Source organism: Phasianus colchicus, chromosome Z (assembly GCF_987193195.1).
Source record: "Phasianus colchicus chromosome Z, bPhaCol1.hap1.1, whole genome shotgun sequence".
In the NCBI taxonomy this organism is placed as follows: domain Eukaryota; kingdom Metazoa; phylum Chordata; class Aves; order Galliformes; family Phasianidae; genus Phasianus; species Phasianus colchicus.
The window spans coordinates 23,786,913-23,803,953 of NC_143476.1; the positions used below are offsets into that span (position 1 = coordinate 23,786,913).

The window sequence follows — 17,041 nt, forward strand, 5'->3', positions numbered from 1 at the left end:
TGGATATGCATACACATGTGCATACACATACATGTATACATGAAAGTATATGAAAAGTTACTACCAGGAAATCTGTTTTTGTCAGCTAATGGCAGAATCAAAGAAAGATAATTTCACTGATACTGCAATAGTGGTTTACACTTGTTTTTTATGGATTACTTATAAATAGCTAGAGTTCCTCAAGGTGAGTACCTTCACTTTGGGAAACAAACATTTGTCCTATTACCCACAGTCAGATAATTTTCCTGCTGTAGAGGAGAACCTGCTCAGTTTCCCAACGTGCTGGACACATCATCTATGAGCAAGTGCTCCTAGAGTCCCTTGGATAAACAGACACCACAAAATCACTCCATAAAGCACCGTGACAGCTCAGGGACACTGAGACAAGATTGCATGTGCAGATCTAGCTTAAAATTTTAGAAAGATAAATATTTGCCAGTAAGTTTACATAGCATATACTGTGCTAAGAACAGAAGCCTCCACTGTGGCATCTTGGGAACAGTTCAGCCTCCTCTCAGATTTCCTTTGCATGCAGGTTGCCATGGACCTGACAGCACCAACATCAGTGACAGTGAATGACAGAAGAAGAGAGAGAAGGAAGAAGTGGAGCACTATTCTGAGCTGTCTCACTGGGTATCCTTAGCTTCCTTCTCCACATAACCAGCTCGTGTGGTTTTTGCCAGAAACCTGAGATGCAGACAGAAGCCTTGGGATTTCTCAAGCCCACAGCAAGGTCACTTCCTCTCTCACAGAGAAGTGTCACTTCTGAAAAGTCTTTCCTTTCTGAGCCATGGGTCCAGACTGTAAAGCACCTGAAACCAATAGAGAGCTCAGTTCTTCCTGCAGAAGATGTGCAAGGACAGTCCTAAAAAGAAATGGTGTGAACTGTGTGACTGATCGACAGACACCTGGCAGCAAAAGATGGCTCAGAGGAGATGTGAAGGAATGACAAACACATGGAAGAATGGGAAGAATAACCACAAACGTTTGCAGGGAAAGCTGGAAAGATCTCAACACAAGGGGAAGGGATGGCAACCTTTGTTTCAGCTATGTGGCAGCTGTGCCACTGGGTCCTCAAATTGCCTAAGCAGCCTTCCTGGAAGAGCTACACAGCTCACAAAATGCATTTTGAAGAGGGCAACTGGCCTGAGCTAGCTTTAACTCACTTATTCCTTCCTGGAGAACAGGAGCATCCAGCATCAACTATTTTATAGCTCAGTGATACTGACAGTCCTCATAGGCCTAGCAGAGTTCATACCTACCTCCAGCAGCATCAAGAGTCTATTCTGTTGCCAGAATAGACTGTACCTCTATTTAGAGAAATCCTCTCTTCAGCCTCATAGTACTGGACAACTAGCAATCACCACCTTTAGTGAATGCAACATTTTCTTGAGGCCTAAGTCAGCCATTAGATCAACTTCATCAACAAAAAACTCAGCACACCAGCCATTGCATAGGATGGCAAAAGCTGGAAGGGACCTGAAAGATCATTGAGCTCTCTCATGGCCAATGTTACTACCCACAAGATCAGCTATCTTTCAGTATGCCTTAAAGTGACCTTACTACTTCTTTTGTTGGGTTGCTTTTATGAAGAAATTTTAAAGGAAATATCTGAAGAAAAAGCTCACTGAACACAGCAACAAGTACAAAAGATGGGTGGAGGTCATGGAAGCAACAGCACTGAAAGTTAAGAAGCAGCTGAAATAAAGTACTCACTCACTGCAGCCAAAGAAGAGGATTTCTCCCCATCCCCTGCTCCCAGCCCCTTTCTAGTGTCAGATCCAATACTGCACATCTTCCTCTGTCTCCTCACCCCAACCCAAGACTGCTGCTTAGTGAAAGCAGAAGGCAGCAGCCAGCACCAGACCCGGTGCAGACAGAAAGGATGGTGATGTGCATACACAGCCCATTGTGATTGAAAGAGGGGTGGCAGGAGCACCCCAACCACGAGATTACTGGAGAGAGAAAGGCAGGGATATTTCACAGAGAAAGTGGAAATGGCCCATTAAATGGCCACAAATGTTAGCATGTGGCTAGTGCTTTAAACTTCTTTTCCTTGTCACTTTCTGAATTCGATCTTTTTTGAGTTTATCTTAAGCATCAAAAGTAACAACAGCAAGATTCATGAATACTGAGGGGAAAAAATCAGCATTTAAACAGGGAAACTACTCTATAAAAAGATTTTTTTTAAATGTAAATCTCGTTTTGGCAAAGTCTTGGGAAAAGAGGAGAGAGAGCAGTTAAAAATCTAACACACCATTTGCTTTTTATTTTTAATTAACAAATGTACACAAAAGGATGCATTAGCAACTTGTTCATTTTAAGTATGTGAAATAGCAGGGAAAGTAGATAAGACACCATGAGTGAGGTCAGAAGTATTGAGACTGGTTCTAATAATTTCAAATTGTCATGCTGATGGATATTAAGGAGTTTTTAAACCATCATGAAAAGGGCTTAAGTAACATTGGAGCTAGATTTCACACCACACACAAGTTTGACAGAGATAGAGAAAACTCATTCTCCTCATGTCTGTTTATATCTGTGAATTTCAGCTGTGAAAGCGACAATAGAGTCAGTATGATGTCATTCTCTGAGTTTGAATGAGTGCATTGACTCAATAAATTATTTGACAATAAGTGCAAACTGCAGCACTACTTCATCATGCTAAATTAATTTTAGAAACTCTTAATAAGGCTGAAGGAGAGACAGCAGCATTTGAGATATTAAAAACCAGTCTAGCACCAAGCAACTCCCAAAGTCCAAATCCACTGCTGCCCAGTGGTGGACTTTGGGGGAATTTAAAAAAGGGAAGGGTGGGTAGAAAGAAAATTGTAGTATGGTATAATAAAAGTAACAAATGTCCAGCACTCCAGAGGGGGGAAAAATCATTCCTGAAGCTACACACATTTTGAGATAATAGAATCATGGAATTGCCAAGGTTGGAAAAGATACCTAAGATCATATAGTGCAACAATCCACCTACCATCAATGTTGCCCACTAAACTATGTCCTTCAGTGCCACATCCACACAAGTCTTGAACACCTCCATGGACAGTGACTCCACCACTTCCTTGGGCAGCCTGTGCCACTGCATCACCACTCTTTCTGAAAATAAGCTTTTCCTAATATCCAACCTGAACCTCTCCTGGCAGAACTTGAGGCCATTCCTGCTTGTCCTATTGGTGTTACCTGGGAGAAGAGGCCGGCCCCCACCTTGTCACAACCTCCTTTCAGGTAGTTGTAGAGAACAATAAGGTCTCCCCTGAGCCTCCTCTTCTCCAGACTGAACAATCCCAGTTTCCACAGTCACTCCCCATAAGACGTGTGCTCGAGACCCCTCATAGCTTCGCTGCTATCTTCTGAACAAGCTGCAGGGCCTCAATGTTCTTTTGTAATAAGGGGTCTAAAACTGAAAACAGTGTGGCCTCGCCAGAGCTGAATACAGGGAAACAATCACTTCCCCGCTCCTGCTGGCTGCGCTATTTTCTGATACAAGACAGGAAGCCATTGGCATTCTTGGTCACCTGAGCACACGACTGGCTCACATTCAGCCAAGTGTCAACCAACTCCTTCTGGTCCTTTTCCTCCACACAGTCTTCCAGCCAGTTTTACAGAGGGTGCTCTCAATCCCCTCATTCAGGCCATCAATTAAGATACTGAACAGGACAGGCCCCATACCAACCTTGGCGAACACAACTCCTGACCAGTCACCATTTGGATTTAACTCTACTCACCACCATTCTCAGAGCTTGACTATCCAGCCAGTTCATTACCCAGCAAAGAGTATACGTGTCTAAGCCACGAGCTGCCAGCTTCTCCAGGAGAATACTGCAGGAGATAGCGTCAGAGGCTTTGCTGAAGTCTAGGTAGACTATGTCAATAGCCTTTCCCTTGTCCACCGGGCAGGTCATCTGGTCATGAAAATTAGATCAGTCAAGCAGGCCTTTCATGAGCCCATGCTGGCTGAAATGTGCATTAATCACAGACAAGGACAACGTTCTACCCTTACAGTGCTTATGAGAGTGGCATATTCCAGTACACTGGGAACTGCATATTATTAGAATAGTTTAGGAAACAGTCATCCTGAACAGTACACCACCTTCCTGATCCTGCTAGTAATCTGACAACACGCATGTTCAGAGCAGCACTGTATTTCAGCAAGGCCTATAAGTGTACTTAAGCAAAAACTCCTATAGCTACTAAATAGCTGACTAGATGAAATCTCCTCTTCTCAGTCTCCACATGATACTCCAAAAGAAAAGGCTCATTTACACACCAAAGGGATCCAGGAAGACTTTTTGCAGTACTTTGAAGGCATAACAATTGCCGGTTAGAAGTTTTCCCAGTCTGAAATATATATACACACACATATATGTATCTTTTTTTTCCTCTATACAAAGCAGCACTTGCAGGTACTCCGTTAGCTGGCCTAAAAAAATCCTATTTTGTGGGGACCATCTAAGCAAACGTTAAATGCTTTGAGAAAGTTTTGTATTAAGTGTAGAACAACCTCAGCTTCACTCTCAGCCAGATTCATTTTCTATCCTGTGTAAGCATAAGATAGCCATTGTAAAAAAAAAAAAAAAAAAAAAAGAGAGAGAGAAAAGTACAGATTTTAAGTGTATTTAACCATGCATCCTTTCCTTCTGCAAAGCAATTCCTATTTCAAAAAATAAATGTGCATCCTAATTCTGAGATGTTTACAATTTCAGTACATTAAAAAACATATCAAACTTAAATGAAAACAAATTAAAAAATGCAATCTCCTATGTATGACAGCTTATTTGCTGATTTAGGATTCTGGAAGAGTCTCACACACAGAATTAGAGTGCATTGAGTTTTTCAACTAAACTTCTTAGCCTAGCAAAGTGGAAATGGAAGCTCATGACTTTTATGCAGGTACTTCTACAACTTCAAAATAGTCATTGGGCAGAATCACATAGCCTTTTCCTGCCAGGATGTCTTTTTCTTTCTGAAACTGAACAATCTCTCTCAGTTTTTCAATTTGTCTCTCCTGACGTCGGCATCGCTGTTGCGCTGTCTTGAGTTTCTTTCGCAGTTTTTCAACTTGTTCCTCTAGCTGCTGAATTCTTTTTCGCTGATGAACTGTATCCTCTACGGTATAATTATGATCACAAAAAACTGCAAGATTGCTAGGGGTCTGGAGAGGAGGCATTAATAATCCGATACTTGGATCTACAAATCTGGCATCTATCTGAGATAAATGAAAAGAAGGAGCTGATGGAGATGGTGGTAGCATGGGAGCTGCAGGTGGCGGTGGCGGCGGCGGTGGCGGCGGAGGTGGTGGTGGTGGCGGTGGTGGAAGTGGATCCTCTGGCTGCTCTGAAAATTCCTCAGGCTACAACAAACAAAAAGTACATTTGTAAGCATAACATTTGTGCAACACAACTCCATTAGTACAGGCAATTACAGTATAAACAACTAGGAGTAAAATTTAAAAAAAACGATTAAAAAAACCCTCCACACATTTCAAAGCCTAAATTTTCAAAACTGTCTCATTTTGTCTGGCTTCTAAACTGGAGGTGTTTTAAGCAACTTCATTTCCACTGTCTTTTGAAACTCAAATCCTTGATATCTAGAACAAATCTGAAACTGAAGAGCCCCGAAGTCATTCTCACTTCTGAGGACACGTGAAATAGATATCCAGGATTAGCTGAGGATCCTGGATTCAGCCCTGTGAAAAAGAGCTCAGCTGACCTGGTAGGTCATCGAGGCAATCCCATTCCCCTTTGTCCCTCTTTCTTTCTACTGCATCTTACCACATGCACTTTGAACTTGTCAGCTAATTTAACCAGGAACACAGCAGAACTGGAGAATCTTCTGTTAGGGCAGAAAAAGAACCATTTCACTGGGGGAGGTGGACAAGCTGGCAGAGCAGAGAAGATAGGCACAGGAAGACCTGCTTCTTCACAAAGCAGGACTGATCACCACATTATTTTGGGATTGCTGCAGAAGGGTTTGGTAATGTGATGAGCCAGAATAAACAGCTCTCCCAGCTCTACTATCAACCTTTTCCGAAATGCAGGATTTTGCTAAAATGACTGCAAGAAAGTTCTGTTCTCCATTAAAGTCAAAACCATGCAATGAGAGATACATATGGAAGGAGTAAGAAAACAGGACTGGGTGGCTGGCAGATGGAACAGAGCAGAACACCAAGTGAGCTCAGCCCCACATTATACTACAGACTTCAACATACTGCTCGAGATAGGTTCAGACACTTGCATGGTTCAGGACAATGCATACCTCTCATCACTTGGGAGGAGGCCAAAGAGAAATCTGATTCTTTCTGCCCCAAAGGAACATACTTAATTCAGAAATGCACACATAATGCATATTAGTGGTAAACACATAAATAAACAAATAAAAGCCTAAGAAGATCCCAGTGAAAGAGACACTGAAACCAATTTTTTAATTCCCTGTCCCCGACATTATTACTACAAATAAAAGCATGAAGACATTCACAACGTCAATCAATTTTAAGAGACACCAACTGTCCCCTCATCAGACTGGAAGATCACATCGTTAAACTTCTTGCCTTAATATAAAGACAAACCAACACACAACTTGGGAGGTTCAGATATCATCCTTGTACAGACTACATTAGGTAAAGGAACTGAGAATGCAATTCTGCATTTGGTATTGAGGGGAAGTTTCATTAGTGCTCAGCTATTACTGATCACCTTGAAGTACAAAACCAGCCAAGTGCCTGTATTAGTTCTCAGTTATAAGAAGCGGATGACCTAGATGTGCCCACCTAAATCATGTGTCAATATTCTAAAAAGTTCAACCTATAGCTTTCAAACTTTTCAGCTAAGATGACAAACCAAAGACATAATGTGCAGAGAGTGCACAAGCAAAAACTGCACTGTTGCCAGACAGCTGGATTCAGACAGAGACATCTATTCACGAGTTACGCAGCACATGCTGAGTTACTGCTGTCACAGTGTGTCACAGAGAACTCATCATTCATATTGCTCACAGGTCACAAATGAATTCTTATTCCTTCTTACATCCAATAAATGGTTTGCTTAAGATATAACTAAAAAATAAAAAGATTCAGAAGGTATTTCAAGACTGCAAAAAATGCTGTATTTCAAAATCAGTACAAATTCAATTGTTAAAAAATTCTCTCCTTCTTCACTACTATTGAACATCTTGAAGATACACTGAAAGTTGCTGTGACATAAATAGGAACAGCACCAACTCCTTCTCCATAAGGAGTCACTCTTTTGTGTGTTCATATAACCAGGCACTGCAATGAATGAGAGAATGTGGCTTAACACTACACGAGCTGCACTGATGTCATATTACAAGATTTCCCTATACACACCTTCAGCTTTCACACTGCAAGCAGTTTTGCAAACAATATTAAGTGACACAAGAAGTATGTTGCTGAGACTGTGGGAAAGCATTAACAAACAGAACTTAGCACAGACAAGTAGACCTGAAAATTGTCCACGTTTCACTTTACACCTTGAGCTATGGTCTCTCGTCTGTTATTTCCATTTTTATTTTCTAGATGTTCCTTTTTTATTTCTGCATCAAATCCAATACTGTATACTGTGTTGGAAAATAAAGATGACAGCCTGAACAGGCGACGAGCCTGTGAGAAAGGGCTGGTGTTAGCTTGGGAACACAAGTAAACTGCCTTAATATGTTAAATATTCAACAGAGAGCCTCTAGTTTTATATATGGTAATCAGTGGTGGCCAGTGTACACTCTGGAAGATCAAGAAAATTGTCTAGTAGATGGTACTCTGAATTATAATACAATTTTGCAATTAACATTATTTTGTAGGAGGTTGGACTTTTCAGGTTCTTTCACAGTGTATCTGTATAGTCCTACCTGTAGCCAGAGCTTAGTAGCTCAGCACCTGGCTAACGAGGACAAGCCACCTGATTTGAAGCTGTAACATTATCCTGACAATTTAATACTAGCCTCTGCAGCCCCCATCTGCAACAGAGGCTGTCTTCTGTTGCCTGTCTTCTTCTGAAGCCCTGTCCTCTTATTTACAGGAGAAAGAAATGGGCCATCAGTCCACAAGAGGTGCAAGGACTTGGATTATCTGTCAGATTTTGGTGGCGGTCCGGTTGTGTACAACCAAAGCCCTACGTAGTGTAGTTAATGACAAGATACACAGCCTGCAGTTGTTACATCAGGAAAGAAGAACCAGTATCAGAACTGCTGTGATGACAGATGGCCTGGCACACAGGAGCACCATCAGCAACCGCACTCTGGCACCTCGGGCTGTGAGCAGCGTGCGTTTACCTTTTCACTGGGCTCAGTGTAACAGAATATAGTGGGCACAGCGTTTTCCTTCAGCAACTTGTTGTTGCACTCCCGCTTGAAGCAGTCGGGTGTGAAGTGCTCCGAGCAGATGCTGCTGTACTTGGTGGGCTTGAAGTTTTTCCTTTTCACCGCCGCCTCCCATTTCTTGCACAGATCGGGCCTGGTCAAAGGAAACCTGACGACAAGAGCCACTCTCAGCGTTTCTCGAAGGCGCTCGTTCCGCCAGCCTGGGCCGCAGCGGCGCACACCCACGCGCCACGCCCGGCCCGCGCCGAGGCGCCGCTCGTACCGACAGTCGTACCGACAGCGGAGCCAGCCCCGCGCGTCCCCGCCGCCGAGCGCCCCCGCGCGTCGGGAGGCCGCGCACTCGCGGCCCTGGCCCCGCCCTGGCGCCGCGCCCGGCGCCGCCCCGCCCCGCCCCGCCGCCCGCGCTCACTTGTGGAAGGAGATGGGTTTCTCTTTGTCGTATCGGTTCCGGCAGCGGTAGGCGGAACACGACTGCACCATCCCGCTGGCCTCGCGGCCGCCGCCGCCCAGCGGCGCGAGGAGGAGCTCCCGGGCGCCGTTCGCTCACCGTCGGGCTACCATCCTCCCCCCTCCCCCCGCCAGTGACCCTGCGAGAGGGACAGCAACGGGACGCGGCCTCTCCCAACTCCAAGATGGCGGCACCAGCTTCAGCGCAATTCTCGCGGTGCTAGGCGCGCCGCCTTCGCCCATTGGTGGGTCCTGTCGAGGGGGGCGGAGCCTCACGAGGCGGATCCTCCAATCGGAGCGGCGTTCGACCTTGTTCCCGCCCCTCGCTCCGGAACCACCTCAGGGGCAGCTGCGGTGCGGAGGCAGAGCGCCCCCAGGGCGGGCAGGGTGTGGGTGTTTGGACGGTATGGCTGGTCTGTCCTCAAATGTTACGTGTGCGCTAACAATAAACCAGCTCGTCGGGTTACAGAAATGTGAAGTGCGCTCCGTCGTGCCCCTGCCCTCTATTACTCCACCGACCAACACCGCTCCACAGCAGCGGGCCGTTCCCGGGGCGGCGCGGGGGCTCGGCGCCGATCCTTGGCCCTAGGAGCGCCACAGCGCCCGGGCTCCCGCCGCGTCTTCCCTGTCCCGACCTCGCTGTCCCCGCGCGGTGCAGGAAGCGGGCGCCGAGGACAGGCCCGCGGCGGGCCGGGGGTGCTGACAGCGCTCCGTGGCGCGCTCGGCGTGGGGGCAAAGTCCGGGCAGGAGCCGCGGAGGCGGCTCCGGTTTCGGGTCCGGGACCCCATTCAGAGATGGAGGATGGAGAGAAGGGCAATGAGGCAGCCCACGGCCAAGCACCGAATTTCTGAACGCGGAGCCTCGCACAGCCCCTCCGCGCCGGGGGCCGGCGGCGGGGAGCTCGGGGGAGGCGGTGGCGGCGGCGTCGGGGCGGGCAGACGGCGGGCCCGGGGCGGGGCGTGGGGCCGGTGGCGACGGGAGGCGGCTCAGTCCCCGCTGAGAGCCGAGGGCTGCGCGCCCCTGCCGAGCAGAGCCGCGCCGCGCCCCACAGCCGCCGCCGCCGCCACAGGGCGGGCACCGGGGAGCGCCGCGCCGCGCCGCGCCCCGGCCGGCCGGCAGCATGAGCGGCGGGCGGAGCGGGAGAGCCGCCGTGAAGATGGAGGCGCCGTTCTACCCCGAGGAAGGGCTGGAGCTGCTGCCCGACTTCGTGCCGCTGCCGGGTTTCGCCGCCGCCGCCGGGCCCGGCGCCGAGGCGGCGGCGGGCCCGAAGCTGCTGCTGGGCGCCGGCAAGAAGCGCGACCTGCCGCCCGCCGCCCCCTCGCCGCTGCCCGGGCCCTTCGCCTTGCGCCCGCCCGGCAGCGCTCGCGGCAGCGCGGCCGCCCTGCGCCTGCTGCCGCCCTCCGCCGCCCCGCCGCCGCCGCCGCCGCCGCCGCCGGGCTCGGCGCAGGGCTCGGCGGCGGGGGCCGGCGGCGGGACGGCGGCGAACCGCGGCGGACCGGAGGCCGCGCTGGGCTCGGCGGCGGAGCTGCCGTTGCTGAAGCTGCCGCCGGCCGCCGACCTGGAGCAGCTGCTCATCCAGGGCGGCGCGGGGCTGGGGCCCGGCAGCCCCGGAGCGGCGGCGGCCGGGGGAGCCGGCGGGCCGGCGGCGGCGGGAACGTTCCTCTACCGACAGCCGGTGACGCAGGAGCAGGAAGGCTTTGCCGACGGCTTCGTCAAGGCGCTGGCCGACCTGCACAAGCAGAACCAGCTGCTGACCGCGCCGCCGCTCTCCCCGCCGGGGCCCTGCTGCCCGGCCCGCCCCGGGGCCGCCGCCGAGCCGCCCGCCGTCTACACCAACCTGAGCGGCTTCACCCCCGCGGGGCCGCTCAGCCCCTCGGGCAGCGCCTATCCCGCCGCCTCCGCGCCGCCGCCGCCGCCCCCGCCGCCGCCGCCGCCGCCGGGGCTGCCGTTCGGGCCGGCGGGGCTGGGCGCGGGGCGGCTGCCGGCGCCGCGGGCCCTGGAGGAGCCGCAGACTGTGCCCGACGTGCCGCCCGCCGCCAGCGGGGAGGGAGGAGGCAGCGCCCCGACGCCGCCGTCGCTGTCGCCGCTGGACGCGGAGAGCCAGGAGCGCCTGAAGGCGGAGCGCAAGCGGCTTCGGAACCGCATCGCGGCCTCCAAGTGCCGCCGGAGGAAGCTGGAGCGCATCGCCCGGCTGGAGGAGAAGGTGAAGGCGCTGAAGGGGCAGAACGCCGAGCTGGCCGCCACCGCCAACCTGCTGCGCGCACAGGTCACTCAGCTGCAGGGCCGCGTCCGCAGCCACCTCTCCTCCGGCTGCCACATCAACGCCGCCGCTCCCTCCGGGCCGCCGCCCCGCGAGCCGCCCCCGGAGGCCGCCGCCGCCACCGCGCCCGAGGCCGGCGCCTGCTGAGGAGTGGCCGGGGCAGCGGGAGAAGGGAGCGGGGCCGCCGCGCCGTGCTGTGCCGCGCCCGTTGATTTCCGCGGCCGCTGTGCGAGCCGGGGCTGTGCGCCGGGCGGAGTGCGCGAGGCCTGTGGAGGTGTCGGAGGTTAAGGTAACTCCTGTTTACAGAAAGACTGAACTTTACTTTCACGTGGGGATAAAAAAAAAAATAATATATATATATCTATATATATATATGTTTCCTAATGCGCCATACCAGAGTGTATAGCAAACGATAAGCTTCTCAGAGTTTGGAGAAAAAGGAAAAGAGAAAAAGAGGAAAAAAAAAAAAAAAAAGGCCAGAATTGTGCCCTTTGGAAAAGATGTGCGTGTATATAGGTATATTTAAAGCATAATATGGCTCTGTATATTTTCTTGGCATTGATAAAGATTTTTTTAACTACTGTCTTTCTCTAGAGCTTTAATTTGCCATTGAGAGCTCAGTCATCCAGGTGGGTGCTCGCACACTGAGTCTGAACCTGAAGGAGAGTGGTGTTAAGTCCAGAGCAGGACAGGACGCGTTGCTGGCTCAGCCGTAGGAAAGGACATTTCTCAGCTGTTAGCTCTGTATTTCTTGTGCCAGTGCGAATCTGGGGCATTGATAGTTATTTATTGAAACTTGAACACTTTTGGATGTTGCCTAGACCTTATTTTTATAGATAACGTGTTAGTAGTGATAGTTCCTTGGCAAGAAGAGCTTTACTCCTTTTCTTTCACTGTGTACATTCCAGTAGTGTTTGCTCTTTACATAGTATAGTAACAATTAAGTGCTATACAGAAAAGGGCTCAGATTTGGGGCGGATTCACTATAAAATGGCAATTCTGTTGTATGCTGTTTGAATAAATTGCAGAACTACTACGGAGACGTAGATTTATTTTTCAGTAGAGATCTGTATACATTTCCTCTTGGTCTACTTTGCTCTGAAGAACCTTTCTGCAATACTCTGAAGACGGAAAGAGTCAGTGCTGGAATGTGGAACACGCTTCTGGTTGGGAAGAACTGAGGCAGTTTATTTCTTTGTCAAGATTTCACTAGCCGAAGGGAACAGCACAGGGACTTTTTCCTCTGATTGCTTCGACATAATCCTCAACACGTTTTGGAAAGCTGTAGATCCCCTGCTCGGTGCTTCTGCCTGCCTCGCTTCTGTGCACCTGTGTGCTTTGAGCATCCCCGCGCAGCCCTGGAGCCGTCTGTTGGAGCGTGGAGGCCACCAGTAAGAGCAGAGCTCCCGAGCCAGTCCCACTGTGGAGCAGAGCCCACACCTCTCCAGCACCACACCGCTGGGGCCTGGGCATGGAACTCGACAAGGGCATCCTGCGGTGGGGACCATGGGCATCCCATGGTGCAGCCATCTTTCTGGTCTGCTCAGCCTCACCAGCAGCTGCTGAACACCTGTGTTACCTCTCCTGGAGCCTGCGCTTTGAAATTCAAGAAGAGGGCCTGGGATGGACTCGTGTTTCTTTCACTCTTAGTGCTGTCTCTTCCCAAAGTTCAGCACATTCAGTGCATGGTCACAGCATAGGCGTAAGGTGATGTGACAGTGCATCAGAATTGGGGTGTTGCAAGCCAGGATGCTCTGAGGGTATTTCTTTTCCCAGTGCATATGCAAATTAGGTAGAAGCCATATCAATCATTTTGTAACTGTTTAATCACGTCATCAGAGCCCGCTCTGGGGTTTTAAGTGCTTGAGTGTAATGGTACCTTTTGCTGGTTTTAGGGTAGCTTTAGGAATACCAATGAACAGATTCTCTAACAAAACAATTCTCATCTTTACATGGGTTTGAAGACTCCCTTACAAGTGTTCTGAGCTGGGTAGCTACGGTCTGTAGCAGCACCTGCTGCATGATAACAAGGCAGAAGGTAGTTTTCATTGTGTGGCAGGCATCACTTGTCTGCAAAGTTGCTGCAAGACTGAGAAGTTGATAGAAGCTGTTTTTTCCCCACCCTTCTGTGCTTTCCCCAGTGGGAGAGGTCATGCTCTGGGGAAATCCACTGACGTGAGGTGCTTGCCTTCACTGCACGTGTAGCAAGTATACTTCTTGTTAAAGAGCCTTGGAAAAATATGCAGAAGCTATGTGTGTGGGCAGCACTGTTTCAGTTCTTAGATCAGCAGATGAGTGCGGGGCTGGGTGAAGACCTGGTGGCAGGGCAGATGAAGGCTGTGCAGTGCTCATGCCTGTTCCACGCCCTTTGGTAATGCTCCAGCCAGAATATATTGGCAACGCTCAGGAAGTGGGTGCATCCTCAGACACAGGCAATCCCTGTTATCCCTACTGATTGTAACTAGCCAGTCCTTTTTGGTATGTTGGTTTTAAAGCCAACAAACACTCTGTGTTATCCCTTTACCCTTCTGGCTTTCAGCACAATGTGTTGCCTCTCAGAGAGCTCATACATGCACTCCCTTAGCAGCCTGCCCCATGCTCTGGCTGCCATGTGAGGTTAGGTTTTGTTGGCGTTGCAAGAGGCTGCTGCTCTGCAGCAGTATGTGAATGGATGACCTAAGTACTCTGTGGTCTGAAACACATGGCAAGGCTTAGGCATGCTGCTTGGTTTGCTTCAGGTGTTTGTTTCTTCCATTGCTGTCTTCTAAAGTGGATCACTACTCTGTTTTCCCTATAGTGTCCCTATATCTTTACTTATGGGTTCCGTATTTTATTCTTACTGTTAGTAAATCAATTCATTGCGTTTTTTGTCCTCTCTGTATCAGTTAGCTTTTGTTTTGATTTTTTGCATGAATGTTGGTCACTGTGAGATGCTCAAAGAGTTATACCAGGTCCACTTACACAACTTTGATCTGTGTGATTCATTTTCAGTAACTGCAAGTACATAGGGTGCTTAAGTGTCACTGTAAAAAACAATTCATTTCAAGTTCTCTGGAGCCTCAGTGCTTTTTTCTCCATCCTTCAAAGCTGTGCCATGTTTTCTCATACTTAAGCATGCTGTTGCCAGTCTCTACAAAGATTCCCATAATGCTCTTAAGTCCTTCTGCCTTGGTTTCACATCCCAAATACAAACCCATGACAAATGGACATTGCTTGTTTCTTTGCCCCAGGTGTAGTCTCTGCTCTAGAGGTGGTACAGTCCCTTCCTTTATCTGTTTTGGTTACTGGAAGTTCGCTGCTGGGAGTGCAGCTGTCTGCCAGCAGATTTGGAAGTTGCTTGAGATGATGTGCTACAGCAAAGCAGCTTGACTCGTAAATGACATTTGTTTCTTTGAGTGATTATCTGATCTTTTCTGTATTGAGCAGGAGGAAGAGTGTATCTGTGGTTAAGGAGGTTTTGTTCGCCCTTCCTTGGGCACAGAGAGGGGGAAGCCACCACCAGCACCACCCCCCTCTCTGCCACTAGTTTAGGGGATGCCATGACAAGAAATTGATGTGCTCCTCAGCGCCTCAGGCAGTGACATCTTGGTGTCTCTGGCTGTCCAGGCAGTCGGTGTGGATGGGAAGTGGTTCTTGCAGCTTCCAGCATTGCTCAGGGCAGCCCATTTGGCCTGCCTGAGGAACAGATTCCCAGACACAAATGCTCTTTGCACTCTGAGGACTGTAGGTCTGTAATAGTGGTGCATCTCCGTCAGTGAAAGGGCTGATTCTGCTGGTTGATTTCTTGTGAACAGCAGTGGGTAGTCTTGCAAGAGATCAGTACCTCAAGGGATTTGGATTCTTGGCTGCATATCATAAATCACTGTTGAATATTGTGTACTCTTGAAAAAAAACAAAGAGTGGCCATCTAAGCCTTTTCCATTACCTTGGTTGGTGTTTATGTCATTACTGGCTCAGGAATCATGAGCAGCTCTGTTATTTTCTTTTAGTTATCTTGCTGAATGTGTCCATCTCACTTCTGAGAAAGCAGCACTCTCTCCAGGTTAAGCCCCTGGGCAGTCTGCAGGATGCAGCTGTTAAAGGTGGAAATGTTATTTGGCAACTAATTTCTAATCAGTTATTGTATAGTATTGTTCAGTGCTGTTTGAAGTGCGGAGGCGTAGTATATTTGAATTGTTTGTTGTGCTGAAAATAGGGACCTGGCTGCTACAGTGTGAATCTTAACTATTTGAGTCCAGCAGCTTCTTGGAGAAACTTTCCCTATATCCAAAATTAATATGCAAGAAAACATTAATATGCTTGTAACATGTCATCCTGCAATATGTTTCATGCAGCCTTCTGGATTCTGAGATGAAGAAGCAGGGAGTTACATTTTTGTGTGTGTGTGTGTGCAGCTATAACTGCTGCTGAATGATTTTGCCTCTTCCTTACCTGACTCTCTAACTTCCTATATTTAGCAGTGAGAAAAATTGGAATATGACATTTCTGTGTAGATATTTGACTGGCACAAAACTGCTTCAGTTTTCCAAGTATTTTATTTGCTGTTTTGCTGTAACCAGGGAAGACCACTGGGACGATTCTGAGGCAGTTTTGCCACTTTTGCCATTTTATGTGGTCAGTGTTGTGTGCAGTGACTATGAACATTCTGGCATAGGTGTATGGTAGCACTCATCACTTTCACGCTCCTGTGAGTATTTTGGAAGGCCTGCATCAGTAGAAAAGGTCTTGAACAGAAAGATTTCACTGTACATTATAAGCCTGCAAATGGTGACTGACTTCTTGGAATCCACAGTCACTTGCTGTGATGCTGTCAGGATTCTACACACTACCTGGTGTGAAAAAGGCAGAAGAACCTCACCTTTCTTATGAACTATTTAGTCTTGTCACAAATAAGTGACACTGAGAAGGTGTTGAGGGATTATATCTGAATGTATAAAGACTTAGGCCATTATGGTTCATCATGGTAGATGAAAGGTTTTTTAGCTCTCAATTACTCCTATCTTCTAGTGTCAGAGGTCTCTCTCTTCAGGCTGCTTAGGAAATGGCTTGGAGCTATTTGTGCTGTGAAACTTCTCTCTTCATAGTGCCTGTCAGTGGCTCTGAGGGGACAAGGGTGACTTCTGCATGGAGGGGCCGTGTGTGACAAAATAAGGATTTGTTCTGTGAAGTGAAGGGAAGATTACTATAAATAATGGTTCCAGGGGTGTGGCTCTAGATCGTCACCTGCCTGCCATTTGCTTTTGTGTATGCCATCAGCAGGTCTGCATCCATAACATGGCTAGTTGTGAGTTCAGCTCTACTCCGGGATCTGTACTGGTAACAAATATCGTCTGCAACAGATCAATAAACCTATGAGCTGATTTTTGTGGAGAAATTATGATTTCTCTAGGAATGCTTTGGAACATTGGTTGACTACAAAGCCCTGCTAACATCTAATAGATGTGCTAGCACACTACTGGGTTCTGGTATCTAGCATGCTTTTGAGACTTACTTCTACTGCTAGCTACTGATTAAAACCTAGTTCAGAGTGGAATTGTAAGCCACTGAAGTAAGATCTGTAGAATCTTGCTGTATCCATAACAAACCCCCTATCCCATCACAGAAAATATCGTGGCTTGCAGTCTTTATTTTTTGTTTGTCAATTGAGCAATTTGAAAATCTTTCTGCTAAATACCTTACAGTGTCTTTTTCAACTGCAGAAGGGTATGCTCCCTGATTTCTACTGGTGAGTAGGTGGAGAAAAGTGAAACTATTAAAAGTCAGACTTTTCACTGCATCCTCGTTCTTAGGCTGTGGACTGGCATTCAAAAAACCCTAACCAGGAGCTTGAAAATTGCAGAACTGTTTGATACCATTTTCCTGTCCTCTCCAGAAGACTTCTTGGTACTAGGAAAGCATGGCCCTCCTGTCTGACACAAAGGTTGGCTTTTAAGAATGGATAGCCCTCAAAAAAAGCTTGTGAAGATAGTCTTGTGGCTCACAAAGGGCTTTCTTAGA

At 48.5% G+C, this 17,041-nt stretch overlaps 2 protein-coding genes across 2 annotated transcripts; one reads left to right on the forward strand and one right to left on the reverse strand.

The window, feature by feature from the left end:
• Window positions 1-2,240: 2,240 nt before the first annotated feature.
• Window positions 2,241-9,694, reverse strand: THAP1 (THAP domain containing 1). Its single transcript, XM_031609382.2, has 3 exons — window positions 8,747-9,694; window positions 8,290-8,485; window positions 2,241-5,359 (listed from the first exon to the last, which is right to left on the reverse strand). Exons 1-3 carry the CDS (start codon window positions 8,815-8,817, stop codon window positions 4,892-4,894), a joined length of 735 nt encoding a protein of 244 aa, XP_031465242.1. The 5' UTR covers window positions 8,818-9,694; the 3' UTR covers window positions 2,241-4,891.
• Window positions 9,695-9,790: 96 nt separating this feature from the next.
• LOC116239302 (transcription factor JunD-like) lies at window positions 9,791-12,090 on the forward strand. Its single transcript, XM_090131189.1, has one exon. The coding sequence runs from the start codon at window positions 9,905-9,907 to the stop codon at window positions 11,189-11,191; it is 1,287 nt and encodes a 428-aa protein (XP_089987315.1). The 5' UTR covers window positions 9,791-9,904; the 3' UTR covers window positions 11,192-12,090.
• Window positions 12,091-17,041: the final 4,951 nt, after the last annotated feature.

Coding starts and splice junctions, on each gene's coding strand:
- THAP1 (XM_031609382.2), bottom strand. CDS start 8,817: ATGGTGCAGTCGTGTTCCGCCTACCGCTGCCGGAACCGATACGACAAA. Junction 8,486..8,746: donor AAACCCATCTCCTTCCACAA/GTGAGCGCGGGC, acceptor TCTTGTCGTCAG/GTTTCCTTTGACCAGGCCCG. Junction 5,360..8,289: donor ACACTGAGCCCAGTGAAAAG/GTAAACGCACGC, acceptor TGTTTGTTGTAG/CCTGAGGAATTTTCAGAGCA.
- LOC116239302 (XM_090131189.1), top strand. CDS start 9,905: ATGAGCGGCGGGCGGAGCGGGAGAGCCGCCGTGAAGATGGAGGCGCCG.